The sequence below is a fragment of the Nansenia antarctica genome (genome assembly GCF_963989245.1).
Source record: "Nansenia antarctica genome assembly, chromosome: 18".
NCBI classification, from domain to species: domain Eukaryota; kingdom Metazoa; phylum Chordata; class Actinopteri; order Argentiniformes; family Microstomatidae; genus Nansenia; species Nansenia antarctica.
In genome coordinates, this window is record NC_137691.1 from 16,315,065 (window position 1) to 16,329,740 (window position 14,676).

General features: G+C 43.8%; 1 protein-coding gene across 1 annotated transcript in view; it reads right to left on the minus strand.

Annotated features, from left to right (window-relative positions):
• The window catches only part of nckap1l (NCK associated protein 1 like), a gene marked incomplete at both ends in the record, with an annotated part of 25,167 nt that extends 14,864 nt beyond the window's left edge, over window positions 1–10,303 (minus strand). The window contains 11 exons of the mRNA XM_080548732.1: window positions 222–318; window positions 467–523; window positions 779–935; window positions 1,454–1,502; window positions 2,985–3,122; window positions 3,226–3,316; window positions 5,361–5,503; window positions 5,612–5,668; window positions 6,597–6,689; window positions 7,365–7,475; window positions 10,202–10,303. Of these exons, the coding sequence (XP_080404858.1) occupies window positions 222–318; window positions 467–523; window positions 779–935; window positions 1,454–1,502; window positions 2,985–3,122; window positions 3,226–3,316; window positions 5,361–5,503; window positions 5,612–5,668; window positions 6,597–6,689; window positions 7,365–7,475; window positions 10,202–10,303 (1,095 nt within the window). The remainder of the gene's footprint in view (window positions 1–221; window positions 319–466; window positions 524–778; window positions 936–1,453; window positions 1,503–2,984; window positions 3,123–3,225; window positions 3,317–5,360; window positions 5,504–5,611; window positions 5,669–6,596; window positions 6,690–7,364; window positions 7,476–10,201) is intronic.
• Window positions 10,304–14,676: the final 4,373 nt, after the last annotated feature.

Below are 14,676 nucleotides of genomic sequence, written 5' to 3' on the forward strand. Positions count from 1 at the left end.
GCGGTAGCCTTGCTCCCTAGCCCCCCCCCCCTCATACCTCTACCCTTTCACCCAGCCCCACCCCACCCCCAACAGGAGGAACATTGCACACCCCCTCCAATACCTCTATCCCCCTCACCCAGCTCAATCTAAATTGATGAATGGCCACATGTACCTTGGGCCCCATTAGCATCAATGCTAACAGACATACAGTATGAAACAGTAGAGTGAACCACATGTACCTTGGGCCCCAACAGGCCTGGCTCGTCCTCCAGTACTTTCCCCAGCTCCTTTAAAGCACCTCTCAGGAAATGTCTCTTCTCTCTGTGCATCGCTGCACTGTTCTCCACATAGAAACAAACACACACGGCTTGGGTTGAACTGGACAGATATAAATCCAGTATATTGATCAGATCTTTGGTATTAGCAGTTACTTATGTACTTATATATGATTGCCTGATTATTTTACATAACCTTATATACTCACCAGTTGACGACCGTATGCTCCCTGCATTCTTTGACGTCCACAATACGTTTACTATGCCTGATGCGAAGGAATACGAAGGAAAAGTGGTGTTGCTAAGGATACCGGTGACTAAAAAGCTCATCATGTTGCACCCAGGGCTACAGTAAGTACAGTTAAAGTAACCAACCAAAAGCAAGCAACAATGAACCGACAGTAAGTCTGGTCTCTCAGTAGACACAGCACAAACGCCTGTCGTGGTGCACCGCCGAGCGGCAATAAAGTTTGAATCGAATTCGAAAACAAAATAAACCAAAAAAGTCGTTCTCCCCTTACCCTTTCATGATATCGAAGCATTCCTCTGAGACCTTGTGGATGTTGAGCACCTCGTCCCTGATGAGGGTGAGGTAGAGGCCGCTTCGCAAGCCCATCTTCCACAGGTCCTGTGAGGCCTGGTTGGTGTTCAGGCTGCCAGGACACAGCAGGAATCCCACTGCAGGAGCGACAATGCGAGACACACGACAAGGGGCCTTTTGCAGAGGGTTTGACATGGAACCCAAAAAGGCATCCTCAAAGGGTTCCCCCCCACAGGACAGCCGAAGACGAAGAACTCCCTTTTTAGGAGTGTGTGTTGACCTGTTCCTGTGTCCTGTGTCGCGCTCCTGTCCCCTGTGGTGGGTTTCCTGTCCCCTGCTGTGTTCCCCTCTACGGGGGGGGGGGGGGGGGGGGGGGGTGGAGGTAGACATGGGACGGCGGGTGGCTCATCGGAAGGCATGGAACGGAACGTTATATGTTCCGGTACATGTGTTGTGATGCCGTTCCTCATTCCGTTCCATGCACGCCGATGAGCCCCGTCCTCCCATGTCTACCTCCGCCGGCCTCCCCCTAGAGGGGACACAGCATGAAACCCACTGCAAGGGGACAGGAGAGACCGACGCACCACACAGGACAGGTCAACACACACTCCGAAAAGCGAGTTGTTGTTGTTCTTCTTCTTCTGGTAATACTCACATATGATCCAGCGTTCCATCACTTCCATGGGCAGGTATTCACAGGACATCTGCAATCAAACACAAAATTCAAAGCCTTTAACCATCTTCTATAGGTACTGTCAGTGTGCGAATTAAATCACGGTGTGCGGGGGAGCGGTGTGAATGGCTCATTGTAATTATTATCCCTAGTAATGTAGCGTGTTTGCTCTGTCATTAAATGTTTTTCAGGAGCATATAGGCTAAGCGGATTCAGCTTCTTTTTTTTTTTTGCGCCGATTTAGTTGTCAATGTTTTTCATAAAATTAAACTGCATTTGCTTTGTTACTGTTCACATGTGTGGTGCAGTCACATTCACATAGCCTATAAGTAAACATTAAGTTTGAATTATTTACTGAGCTGGCGTTACTTTTTTCAAACCACACACCGCATGTCGGCTATTTCAGCACCACGCATTGTCCACCTACTTATGAGGGGTTCAGCGTCAGTGCACCCCGCTGCAAGTTACTGTCGCATAGTTGTAGCCAATAAAGGCCTATATGTAGGCTATATAGGCTATTATATATCATTTATATACCTAATACCAACATCAAAATAGATTGTATGCCTCTACAAATCATATTACACCAGGTAAAATCCGTCACAACTTGGAATAAATCCATCGCAATTTGGAATATTTTAGAGCTCCCCCCAAATTTCACAAACCATGTTTCCAGGGGAGCTCATGTCACCACTAGGGGAGCTATAGCTCCCCGAGCTCCCCCTTATTTCGCACCCTGGGTACTGTATGATTGTATGGCTGCAGTACAGGACACAGGACCGGACCGGACAGGACCAGGCGACACTGGTGCAGGGAGAACTCAGAGAACGGGCTCATTGTAATGCATGTGTGTTTGATACCATTCCTTATTCATTACTATGAGTCCGTCCTCCGATTACTACCTCCGCCAGCCTCCCTTGGACAGTACGTCATGTATTTCTACTTTGTAATAACACAGAACATAATACCTAACCCACAACAAATGAATGGTTTCTCCCCTTTGGATATAGTTTCGTTTTTCAAGTTTAATAACTAACTTTAATCTGAACCACTCTGTATTCAGGTAGAGCATGGATCATGTTCTGTATAGGATGTGTGTTGTGCCTAGAGCTCTGCTTGCTTGGCTGCAGCAGTAGATCTCCCATGGAGAGAGAGAACCACAGGCTTGGGGAGAACAATGGCCCTTCAAAGAGACTAATGGCTGGAAGGCAGCAGGGCAAGATAGGACACAGTGGGGTAAGGAGGGGAAGGGAGGGCTGGGGGGGAGAAGATAAGGGAAGGGGAGAGGAGGGAGGAGAGGAGAGGGGAGGAGAGGGGAGAAGGGGAGGAGAGGGGAGAAGGGGGGGGGAGGGGAGGGCAGGGGAGGGGAGGAGAGGAAAGGAGAGGAGAGGAGAGGAGAGGAGAGGAGAGGAGAGGAGAGGAGAGGAGAGGAGAGGAGAGGAGAGGAGAGGAGGGGAGAGGAGGGGAGAAGGGAGGGGAGGAGAGGAGAGGTTAGAGGGGAGTGGATGCTTACAGTATTACAGCAGGCAGGGTCAAGCATGGCAGCAGGAGCACTGAGGATGCTGAGGAGCTGGGCGCTACGCCACTGCTCGGCTGGCAGGCTCCTACGAGGGTACACCATCTGCAGCGAGAGCACCGCCTCCGTCACCGACTGAGAGAGGGAGAGGGGGGAGGGGGAGAATAGGTCAGTGGGCTATAACATGGCTGAAGTACAGTCAGGGCATGATGTACTGTAAGGTCAGAGTTCACTTCACCTTGGTGTGAGGACCGAACTCCTCTATCAGCTTCCTCCAGGGTTGTTCGTACTCCAGGAACATCTGGCCCAGACGAGGGTAGGCAGGGTCACTGCAGGGTCAATCACTCAGTCAATCAAAATAGTCAATCCAAAAAGTATCAATCAATCAATCAATCAAACAAACAATCAAACAATGAAGCAATCAAGCAATCAGTCTAAAAAGGGTCAATCAGTGCTCAGTCAATCAAAGATGCAATACTGTTGCCTCTGTGCACTTGCTCTAACTTTGCTCTAACTTTCCAAAGAATGTGATTGGCCTCATTTATAGAAAGTACTTTGGATCAAATTTGATCTTACCCGTGTCGTACGTAGAAAACCACGTCAACGTAGTGATTTATAACATTTCAACGTGAGTCAATTTGACCGTGGAAACGATCGTAGCTCTACGTTCACCTGCGTTGGTATTTATAGAAGGAAGCACGTACGCAATTTTAAACAAGCGCAGCCAGTTTTATAAATAATGCTTACGTCCGTTTAGAAAAATGTGCTTATGTGAAAGTCAAAGATGACGTTCAAGTCCTTTTTTTATAAATGAGGCCCCAGGCATTGTGTACTCTCCTTAATAACTTATTGTCCTCCTTGCTTGGACCACTATTATATTCAATTTGTGGTTGAACTTTTGGAGATGGGAAATGTTTCTTTATGAGAGCCACTCACTCAAAGGTCGGCTGCTACTGTGCAGTGGAGCTCTGAGCCCAGCTCCAGGGAAACCTGGGGGCTTAGTCACACAGCTCTCTAAAGCCCTCATGGCTTCATGTGAAGGGCGAGGGGAAATTGCAGTGACATTCAAATTCATGGCTTTGTGTTCGTTTTTTCCCCTTCTCACGTCTTTGATCAAGATAAGCCTAATTGCCATTTTTGGTATAAAAATAAATGAAGATGACGCGAAATTGGGTGCACTCAAAATGTCACAATGAGTTGACTTGCTTTAGCTCGCTCCTATAAAAAGGTTAGCTAGGAAGTGTGCTTCTGTCAGTCAACTTAAAGACTGTCATCAGTGTGGGACAACGCTGACTCACCATGACTCATCACCTCAGAGAGTAGAGAGAGCTGTGGCAGATGTGATCTTCTTTTAATAGCTTTTTTAATATCCATAACTGAGCGGTTGCTTCGTTCAAATGTCATATTTAATTGAGTGAATGAGAGCGATTGAGAGAATGGCCTCGAGGTGTTTACCTCAGGGCCACTTAGAACAGTTGAGAGGGTGGTGCTCACGGACCATGAGTCACACACTCTACCCGACGACAGTTGTTCATTTGAACATTTGGACTTCAAGACCATACTCCGCGCACCAGCTCAGTGGCCTTGCGGTTAGAGTGTCCGCCCTGAAATTGGGAGGTTGTGAGTTTGATCCCCGACCGAGTCATACTAAAAATGGTACCCGATGCCTCCCTGCTTGGCACTCAGCATTAAGGGTTGGATTGGGGGTAAGACCCTGTGACATACCGGCGTCATGTCCATGGGGTGTACACGTACATCAAGCTGTCTAAGCGCTATGGAAACAGGAGATAGGCTCCTCCTCCTATGGGCCATTAGGCTCCAGAACCGTCGGTTCTCAAGGCTACTTACTTAACTATACTGCACACTTACCCTTATGGGCTGTGTACAGTACGGACTACTCTATGGTTCTGATCCAATCCAACATCAACACTCACTTTCCACCAACAACTAAGCAGTGTATAGGCCATGTAGTGTAATCTGTACACAACACAGATATTGGGACACAGTATTCCTTTCACCCAGGAGCACTTTTATGTACCTTTCCCCTTGAGCGTTTAAAAGCATTGGATCGGCTAAAAAATCATTTCAGAAAATAATAATAATGATTAATAATAATATGTTTAGTTTTTTTAGGGGTGGTGAGATGAAATGTATGGGTATTGAAGCACACCTAAAAAGGGTCTAAAATCGCCCATGCATGCATTGCTGGTCAGGGTTTCCAAACGTCCATTGGACACCTGTCTGTTCCTTTTACACCCACCAGGGGGAGTGAAACTCTTGAGAGTCAGTCAGTATCCTCATCAGAGGAGTTCAATCCATGATGCATTACAGTACAATGAGCCCAGTCCTCCACCAGCCTCCCCTGATCCTCACCTGCTACCATTGGACATCTCGTGGGCACAGTTGTAAATGCCCACCAGTGCTTTCTTGTCATCAATGCGAGACAGCATGATAATGACTGATGTATACGTCACGATCAGGTCCAGGTAGTTTTTGGTGAAGTCAAAGTTCACGGCCTGTAAATAGAATAAAACATGGTGAAGAATGAATAGAGAGTTCAAAGGTCATTACCAACAACATCATCATCTGGTAAATGAAACCGTCATACTCGGTGGCATACTCACAATGTTAAAGAAGCACTGGCAGGCATCCATTGTGTTGAGCAATTCATAAACATGATCCTGTAAAATAGATAGTGAATAGTTAGAATAATATAAACCTTTCATATACTTGTTATGTTTGACCCCATTGGACTTGCACCTTTTTGTTGTTGTTGTTGTTGTTGTTGTTGTTGTTGTTATTGATATTATTATTATGCTATTCAACAGTATTTGAATGTATGATGTTTTATATGTATATAAGATGATATGATTCAGCGTCCTTGGGTTTGTGAAAGGCGCTATATAATTTAAAAGTATTATTATTATTATTATTATTATTATGATATAATAATACAGGGGACACGGTACAACTAATCCTTGAGTTAGTTGCTATTTCTTAATGTTGCTGCAACGTTTCATGTGTTCCCTGCTGAGACCTCGATTATCTGAAAGGACTGTGCCTGAGGTTTAGCAGCTCAACGCAGTTTGTCTCGCCTGGAAATGTGCCATTTGTTTCAACTGGGGGAAAGAATCACTTTATATGTAAATTACAATTTAGAAAAACTGAACGTCTGTGGTAATAGTAACAGTGTGTAGCAGATGTGGTTTGGAATCACGCTATGGTGATAACGGTAGCCCCTGCTAGAGAAATGTCAACTGAGGAAGTATCGTCCTCAGACCGGTGAGGATGTCTTCTGGGCCTAATGATAGACGCTTGTGTCTTCCACATTGTGAGCTTAGAATTATAAGGTTCTATCTCCGTTTAGGGCAGTTCAGAGATATTGAGCGTCAAAGTTTTTACATTCCATTATGTTTTGTGAGATGGAACCTTTGTATTTTATTATTACAACACCACACAGGCATTAATAAACATCTAATGGATCAGATTATGTAAAAAACTAAATTTTGACAAAAATGGAGATAGAACCTTATAATTCTAACGTCACGACCTGGTAGAGCTGTGGTTGAACCCCGTCTGTCACACACACAGAGAAAAGCTCAGTCTCACCCTGAACTCCATGACGTCCAGGAAGGAGTCGTAGTAACTAGACGTGGAGACCATCATCTCGGACTTCTGCCTCTGGATGTTGGTCAGATGTTGCTGCACACCGATAATGTACACCGGTTCACCAGGAGAGGAGAGGAGAGGGGAGGAGTAGGAGAGGAGAGGAGAGGAGAGGGGAGGAGAGAAAGATGGGGAGAGGAGAGGAGAGCGGAGGGGAGCGGAGCAGAGGAGAGGAGAGAAAGATGGGGAGAGGAGAGGAGAGCGGAGGGGAGCGGAGCAGAGGAGAGGAGAGGACAGGAGGGGAGAGGAGAGGAGAGGAGAGGAGAGGAGAGGAGAGAAAGATGGGGAAAGGAGAGGAGAGCAGAGGGGAGCGGAGCAGAGGAGAGGAGAGGAGAGGAGAGGAGAGGAGAGGAGAGGAGAGGGGAGCAGCGCAGAGGAGAGGAGAGGAGAGGGGAGCAGAGCAGAGCAGAGGAGAGGAGAGTAGAGGACAGGAGAGGAGAGGAGAGGGGAGGAGAGGGGAGCAGGGGATAAGAGAGGACAGGAGAGGAGAAGAGGAGCCTCAGTTTATTTAAAATCCGATTAGCGAACATTTCCAAATGATGATATGTGCCTGCTACTGTATGTGAAAATCAAATGCATCTGTTTACATCATTGTGCCTAAGGTCTGAAGGCGGTGTTAAAGATCTTGGATCCAATCACGTAGGACCTGCTGCCTCAACACTGGTGACCAGTGTGAGGGGACGCCTGTAAGTGGGGCCAGTAGCTACTCACACTATTTCCCCTGAAGTCGATGCTGGGGAACTTCTTGTTGATGTATTTGATAGCTTGCTCCATAGCCTTGTCTGCCAGGAATGATGGGCGGGATTTGGGGTCGGAGCAGATCTAAGACAGAGGAGAAAGGGTATACAGAGATCTGGGGTCAGTTGCTCAAAGCTTTCTCGCGCACGTAGGACTTCATTTCTTTTGAAGATCCAGGCCCACTCCTGCCCTACACTAGCAGAATTTTTAATTGAATACATTTCATTTGTTCACACACAGAAACATTGGCCTGCAAACACTGATCTTACGATGTTACTCTCTTGCGGCTTTCAGGTTTTGAAGAGAAATTAAGTCTTTTTTGGGCCAATGTCGGCTATCTGCTGGTGTAACTGGATTTTATGGGGATGGTGTGTGGTATTGTGTTGTTGTTGAATTACAGGCCTTATGAGACAACATGTAGATGAGTCCAACAGCACTGTATATTGACTCTCTGAGTCTTTCTTTTTCAAACGAAGAGTGTTAAATTCCTGTGGTACAGTAGAGTGTATCACCCTTTTTTTAGTAAGCTCAGGAGCCTGGCTCACCAGACCAAATCACAGGTTAAAAGTCTACGGTGTCATTTTAGATTACGTTTAAGTTTGAATCCCCATATTAGTAAAATGACCCAGACAGCTTTCTTCCATCTGGGAGACATTGCCAAAGTACGGCCATTTTTCACACAACAGGGATGCTGAGAAACTAATTCATGCTTTTATCACTAGGAGGTTAGACTACTGCAATGCACTTTTGTACTGGTCTCCCAAAAACATTTATAAATACATTGGAACACAGAATTCTGCCGCTAGACTCTTAACTAGGAGCAAGAAGAGAGAGCACATCACTCCTGTTGTAGCTGAACTGCACTGACTTCCTGTTTCTTTTAGAACTGATCAACCACAACAAGCCTTTAGATCCTCCAACGCTGGTCTTTTAATCATGCCCAGAGTACTCCACGAACACAGCAGGGAAGCTGTTTTTATGTTTTATGTATCAAAACTGTGGAACGCCTTCGACCATGTATATCAAACAGACATGCTCTGTGGACATGAAAAAAAAGAACAAAAAAAGAGCTTAAAAGAAAAATGTTATTGTATTCATTTGTATTAACTTATTTTCATTTATGCTGTTGTATTTATTTGTTCTTGTTTTAAAGCTTCAAATGTAGTGTTACAGTTTTATTATTATTATTATTATTATTATTAGTAGTAGTAGTAGTAGTAATAGTAGTATTATTATTATTATTATTATTATTATTATTATTATTATTAGTAGTAGTAGTAGTAGTAGTAGTAGTAGTAGTAGTAGGCCTAGTACTAGTAGTAGTATTATTATTAGTAGTAGTAGTAGTAGTAGTAGTAGTAGTAGTAGTAGTAGTATAAAATGTTTCTGATCATCAATTTACTGTAATTCCATTTCTGCATCATTGTCTGCCTTTCACACTGCAAGTGCAATTGTCGTACTTCCTTAGCAACAGTAGGCTGTATATGGAGACAGTCGGCTGTATATGGAGATGTCATGTGAGTTATTCTGAGGATGTGTACAGAAACAGCAGTTTCTAGGTGGCTGACAGATTGTGACTTCCTGTGTTCACTTCCTCCTCTCTGGAGAACCACGATGACAGCCACACTGACAGACACTCAGTAGAGATGTCGAGGGGTTGTTAAAGTAGCCACACCAGTTTCCATACATGAGTTTTCTCATCACCCCTGGTTAAGTTGACTCACATAAAACAAAGACTGAAGATGTAGAGTTGTTAAAGTAGCCACCGTGCACCCACCACTATACATATTGTACATGCAGTACACAGAAAGTGTTTTCACATCATCCGTGGTTAAATTGGCTCACGTACAGTAAAACGTGGATGTATAGACAGCTAAACATACAGACGCTTAGTAGAAATGTAGAATTGCTTTTAAAGTACTGTAGACACACTCAGTAGGGATACAGAGTTATTAAAGTAGCCACTGCATACAATATCAATACACAGAGAGAGTTTTAATACATTATTATCACTCCTAGGTTATATTGTCACATATAAACATAAACACAGACTGATGTATCACCAACCTACAATGTAGACAACAGTGTAGCGTGAGGACATTAGTCCTGTAGACACTTCATATCATTATATAACTATACAATTCTGTAATATCTGTATTATTATGAGAATGACACCAGCTTAACGTCTGACAAATTGTTTTAATATGTTTGGAGGCCCCTCTGGGCTTCTCTGACTGTGTTTAATGTCTATTTAATGTCTTCTCTATTTTGGAAGTGTCTGTACACTAGGTCTTATCCTCCTCTTCTTCTCTCTCAGTAAAAACAAAACAAAACGGAAGGCAGCCTTTAGCCATTATTCTTGCATATCTTCCAGCATTTATTCATTATAGTACAGTACTGTCAATCAACCCGAATTGGCCCCTTGATTAAATGCTGGTTAGCCTTGTTCATCATGTGAAGTGAAGTGAAGTGAAACTTTATTTATATAGTGCCTTTCGTACACGGATGCAACTCAAAGCACCCTCATCACATATTGTGAGCAGTGTTTCCACATCAGTATTGTGTAGCAGGTACTCTTTGACTAAACCAATAAGGCAGAACCCATAACTCATCTTCAACTTCCTGATTTCTCGCCTCAGTAGCCAAATTTATTTCGCTCTACAGGGACGGTGCACATGAATCAACATTTCTGTAAACCTATCAGCCAGTTTCAGCCAGACGGCTAATTTATAAGTTCCTGGGCAGGTAAACTCTCCCCCCCCCTCCCTTCCTTCCTCCCTTCTTCCTTCCTTCCTTCCTTCCTTCCTCACCTTCTTAATGTAGTTCATTCGAACCAGCACCCCTCTCCCCCTCTCGTTGAGGATGATGAGCTTCTCAGCCAGCTTCTGTTGGTAGGCCATGACTCTGGACATGATGCTGCAGGCTCCCCTAGTCTACACCCACACCTCCACCGGTTCCCTGGCAACCTCAGTCACGGCTCGAACCTCCACCACTAGGACAAGTGCACCCGGCCCAAGCCCCGCCCCCCTAGCTGTCACATGGATGGTGGTAGATAGAGATGGTGGGTGGAGTCTAGAGTGGGTGGTGACTAAAGGGAGGCTATTGAATATTTTTTTTAGGGTGTGTTGAAATGTTCAAATGTTGAAAATGTGTGCCCAGTCTTTCGTGACGTTAGGGCCCCTGTTTATTGCTTTAGTTAAGTTAACTTAACTTTTGTTAAGTTAATTTAACCCTTTTTAAAACCAAGCACATATAACACAGACAAGTATACATATGTACATGAATAAAATCATAGAGGATAATACACAATAAAGTACTTATTTCAGTTGTAGTCCTCTTTACAACACATTGGTTCGGCAAGCTTGACTATAAAGTTGGCTACACTATGGCGAGGGAAGGATATCAAAACATAGAAATAAAGAAATTGAAAACAGCTACTTCATGATTTGCTGTTACGTTGTTTCAGAATTCTCCTCTTATATCTAAAGGCGAAACAGGAAGTGAAACACAGACAAGATGACATGATGGAAGTAGAGGCTTTGGATTTCCTGTCTGTTACTAACCCAGACCCTCCCCCTCTCCCCTCTGAACTGTCTCACTGGTAGTGTGTGACACACAAGCGTTTGTTCTTATATTACGTTAACAGTTTCTAACATAAACTTTGTTTGTTTTGTCTCTTGTATTTTGTCATTATCACATTCATGTCAGCTATTATCGATCATGGCCCAATGACTTGTTAGTCTTCCCAAACATGCATTACAGCATGCTTACCAGCATCAGTTATGAGCAGCAAGTAGCTACATCAGGTGCATCACCGTTACTAAGCTCTCCCTGAGATAATGTTGGCCACTAGGGGGAGTGCTCTCCCTGAGATGATGTTGGTTGTTGGCCACTAGGGGGAGTGCTCTCCCTGAGATGATGTTGGCCACTAGGGGGAGTGCTCTCCCTGAGATGATGTTACAGGCCACTAGGGGGAGTGCTCTCCCTGAGATGATGTTGGCCACTAGGGGGAGTGCTCTCCCTGAGATGATGTTGGCCACTAGGGGGTGTGCTCTCCCTGAGATGATGTTGGCCACTAGGGGGAGTGCTCTCCCTGAGATGATGTTACAGGCCACTAGGGAGAGTGCAACCTCCTGCTGCTGCAGCCTATGATCAGTCCACTCTGCTAGTAGGTGTGTCAAACAACGCTAACCATGGGTTAACCAGGTTCCATTACTGACAGCCCACCCAGCCAATGCCTAAAGCAACATTTAATTTAAATCTCTTGAAGTAGAAGTGGAATTCCATCAGTAAATTCCTCCGCTCTTGTCGTTCTAGAACTTCGACGGCTGCTACTCTGGCCTGGGCAGCGTTCTAGAACTCTGGCCTGGGCAGCAGTGTCAGTAGCAGGCTGTGGACCTGGGGAGATTCTTCATCAGGGAGTTCTACACCGTCTTTGACAGACAGAACAACATGGTGGGTCTGGCCCAGGCAGTGTAAGCAGAACCAGACACACCTCCACAGAGCTCAAATATCCCCTAACAATAAGTCCTCTAATAAGGGCTGTTACGATTAGTCGACGTCGTCGACGTCATCGACTACGTCAATACGTCGGTTTGCGTAATATGCGTCGGTTAGTCGTAAAGAAACAAAATGGCGTTTTTTTTGTTTTTTGTTTTTACCTTTATTTTGCCAGGCGAGACAATTAAGTGTATGAGTGAAAAATGGATAGCTACTAGCTAATGATACACAAGCAATGTAGCTCACCACAGTTCGTATGTCTTGTCTTCTGGTGTTAGTAACGTTAGCTATGTAGCTGGCTAGCTACGGTAGCCTATTGTCATTGTGGTGCGAGCACCTACTGTACGTTATCTAGCTCGTAGCTCGCATGCTACGTTAGCATCAATTTAGCTAATCATAACATAGCAGCGAGAGTAACGTTAGCTAGCTATGTAGCTACTAGCTAGCTATGTGTTGTGGTGATGGACAGACTTCTAAATGGCCATGTTGGCATTCAAGTTGGCTAAACATAGCAGTGAGGTGGAGACAAACAAGTTTTTTTTTTTTTTTTCCGAACAGTACAAAAATAATCGTTAGACTTATCGACAAATTAGTCGTTAGACTAATCGACTAACCGATAAAATAATCGCTAGATTAATCGTTAGAAAAATAGTCGTTTGGGACAGCACTACAATAGAGAGTAGTATGTTTTATTTGATTCTAGAAACTATGGAGAAGATCAAAGATGAAAAGATGTGCATAACTGCCTATGAATTAAATATATTTGAACATTGCAAAAACATTGTCTGTGTAATTGATTTTTTTGGGTGTATGGGTGATCTATGTATCTGAGAGCTCATGTAGTGGGGTCACAGTACTGTCAAGCGACCATCTTTGCTTGCTGCCGTTAAGGGCAGAGGCAATAGAAATCACTTGTAGTCTTTTCTAACAGACCAGTTATTTTGTATCTGAACAGGCACCAACATTATCTTTTGACTTTTCAAGCTCTTTCGTTGAGGTAGAACCGTCCTCTTAGAGGTGGAACCTTTCTGTAATGTAAGAAAAAACTGGGAAAAGCAGGGAAGTTGGACGGATGCTGGTGGTATTCCGCGCTGCAGCTGTGCTGCAACTGCTTACAGTTATTGCTGTAGAACTTGTTACCTATATATATCTATATATATATATATATATATATAGATATATATATAACAATAGGCTCCAGAGATCTGGATATACATATAACACTAGGCTACAGAGATCCTTTCTCCAAACAAGATTTGTTTTGGAAGAGAATGTGATACTTTTGTGAAACAAAGAATGTAGCACTGTAGGTTGTCACATACCTTATCTCTGGAGCCTGTATACTTCATCCTGGCAAGTATACTCCATTTACCTGATAATGATAATCATGCAGAATGACAGTAAACAGAGCTCTTCATTGCTCCTGGTGATGAGGCCCTTCCTGTGTAGAGCTGCTAAAACTGTAACTAGCTCTTGTGGAACTGTAAGGCAAGGCAAGGCAAGGCAAGTTTATTTGTATAGCACATTTCATACAACAGGGGCAATTCAAAGTGCTTTACATGCATTATTTAAAAATACAGCAAGAGGAGCATAAGAAAATAAAAATTACAATGAATAAAAGCAAATATAAGAAGTAAATAGATAAAACATTTAAAAAGACAATAGTTAATGGAAAAAAGACATTGATAGAAGTGTTTGTGTTTAATCATAACTGGTGCAAAACATGAAGGTTTTTAGCTTAGATTTAAATATTTTAAGGGTTTGGGCCTGTTTGATTTCTTCAGGGAGTTTGTTCCAGGAGCATGCAGCAGCGTGACTGAAAGCTGCTGCACCGTGTTTTGTTTTTACTCTTGGATTTATTAGCTGATTTGTCTCAGCTGACCTTGGGGACCTTGCGGGAATATAGGGTGGGAGGAGATCTGTATGTTTTTCAGGTGATAGTAGGCTGATTTAGTTATTGAATTTATGTGGCTGTTGAAGTTTAGATCGGAGTCTAGAATTACACCAAGATTTCTGACCTGTTTTTTAGCGTGAAGAGAGAGAGAATCAAGTTTTGCACTGACTTTCGATCTTTTGTCAGGTGCACCGAATACAATTATCTCTGTTTTTGTTTAGTTGGAGGAAGTTTTGTGTTATCCAGGCGTTTATTTGCTCAATGCAATTACAGAGATTGTCAATGGGACTATAGTCGTTCGGTGAGAGGGCTATGTAGATTTGAGTGTCATCCGCATAGTTGTGGTAGGCAATTTTGTTCTTTTTTATGTGTCCCAATGGAAGCATGTAGAGATTGAATAGAAGGGGGCCAAGGATTGACCCTTGGGGAACCCCACATGTCATTTTAATTTGGTCAGATACAAAGTTGCCAATGGAGACATAGTAGCTTCTGTCCTGTAGGTAGGATCTAAACCAGTTTAGGGCAGTGCCCGAAAGTCCTACCCAGGTTTTTAGTCTATCTATTAGAATGTCATGGTCTACAGTGTCAAAGGCAGCACTAAGAACTAGTAGTACCAAAACTGAGATTTTTCCGGAGTCTGTGTTTACGCGAATGTCATTAAGGACCTTAATAAGGGCCGTTTCAGTGCTATGTAGGGGGCGAAAGCCTGATTGAAAGTCATCAAAGAGATCATTTAGGGTCAAATAATTGCTAAGTTGTTCGTGTGCAACCATTTCAATAATTGTTCCTGTACAGGGAAGGTTTGATATGGGTCTGTAGTTGTTTAGTACAAATGGGTCTAGGCCGTTCTGTTTTAGTAGAGGCTTAATAACTGCAGTTTTCAGGGCTTCA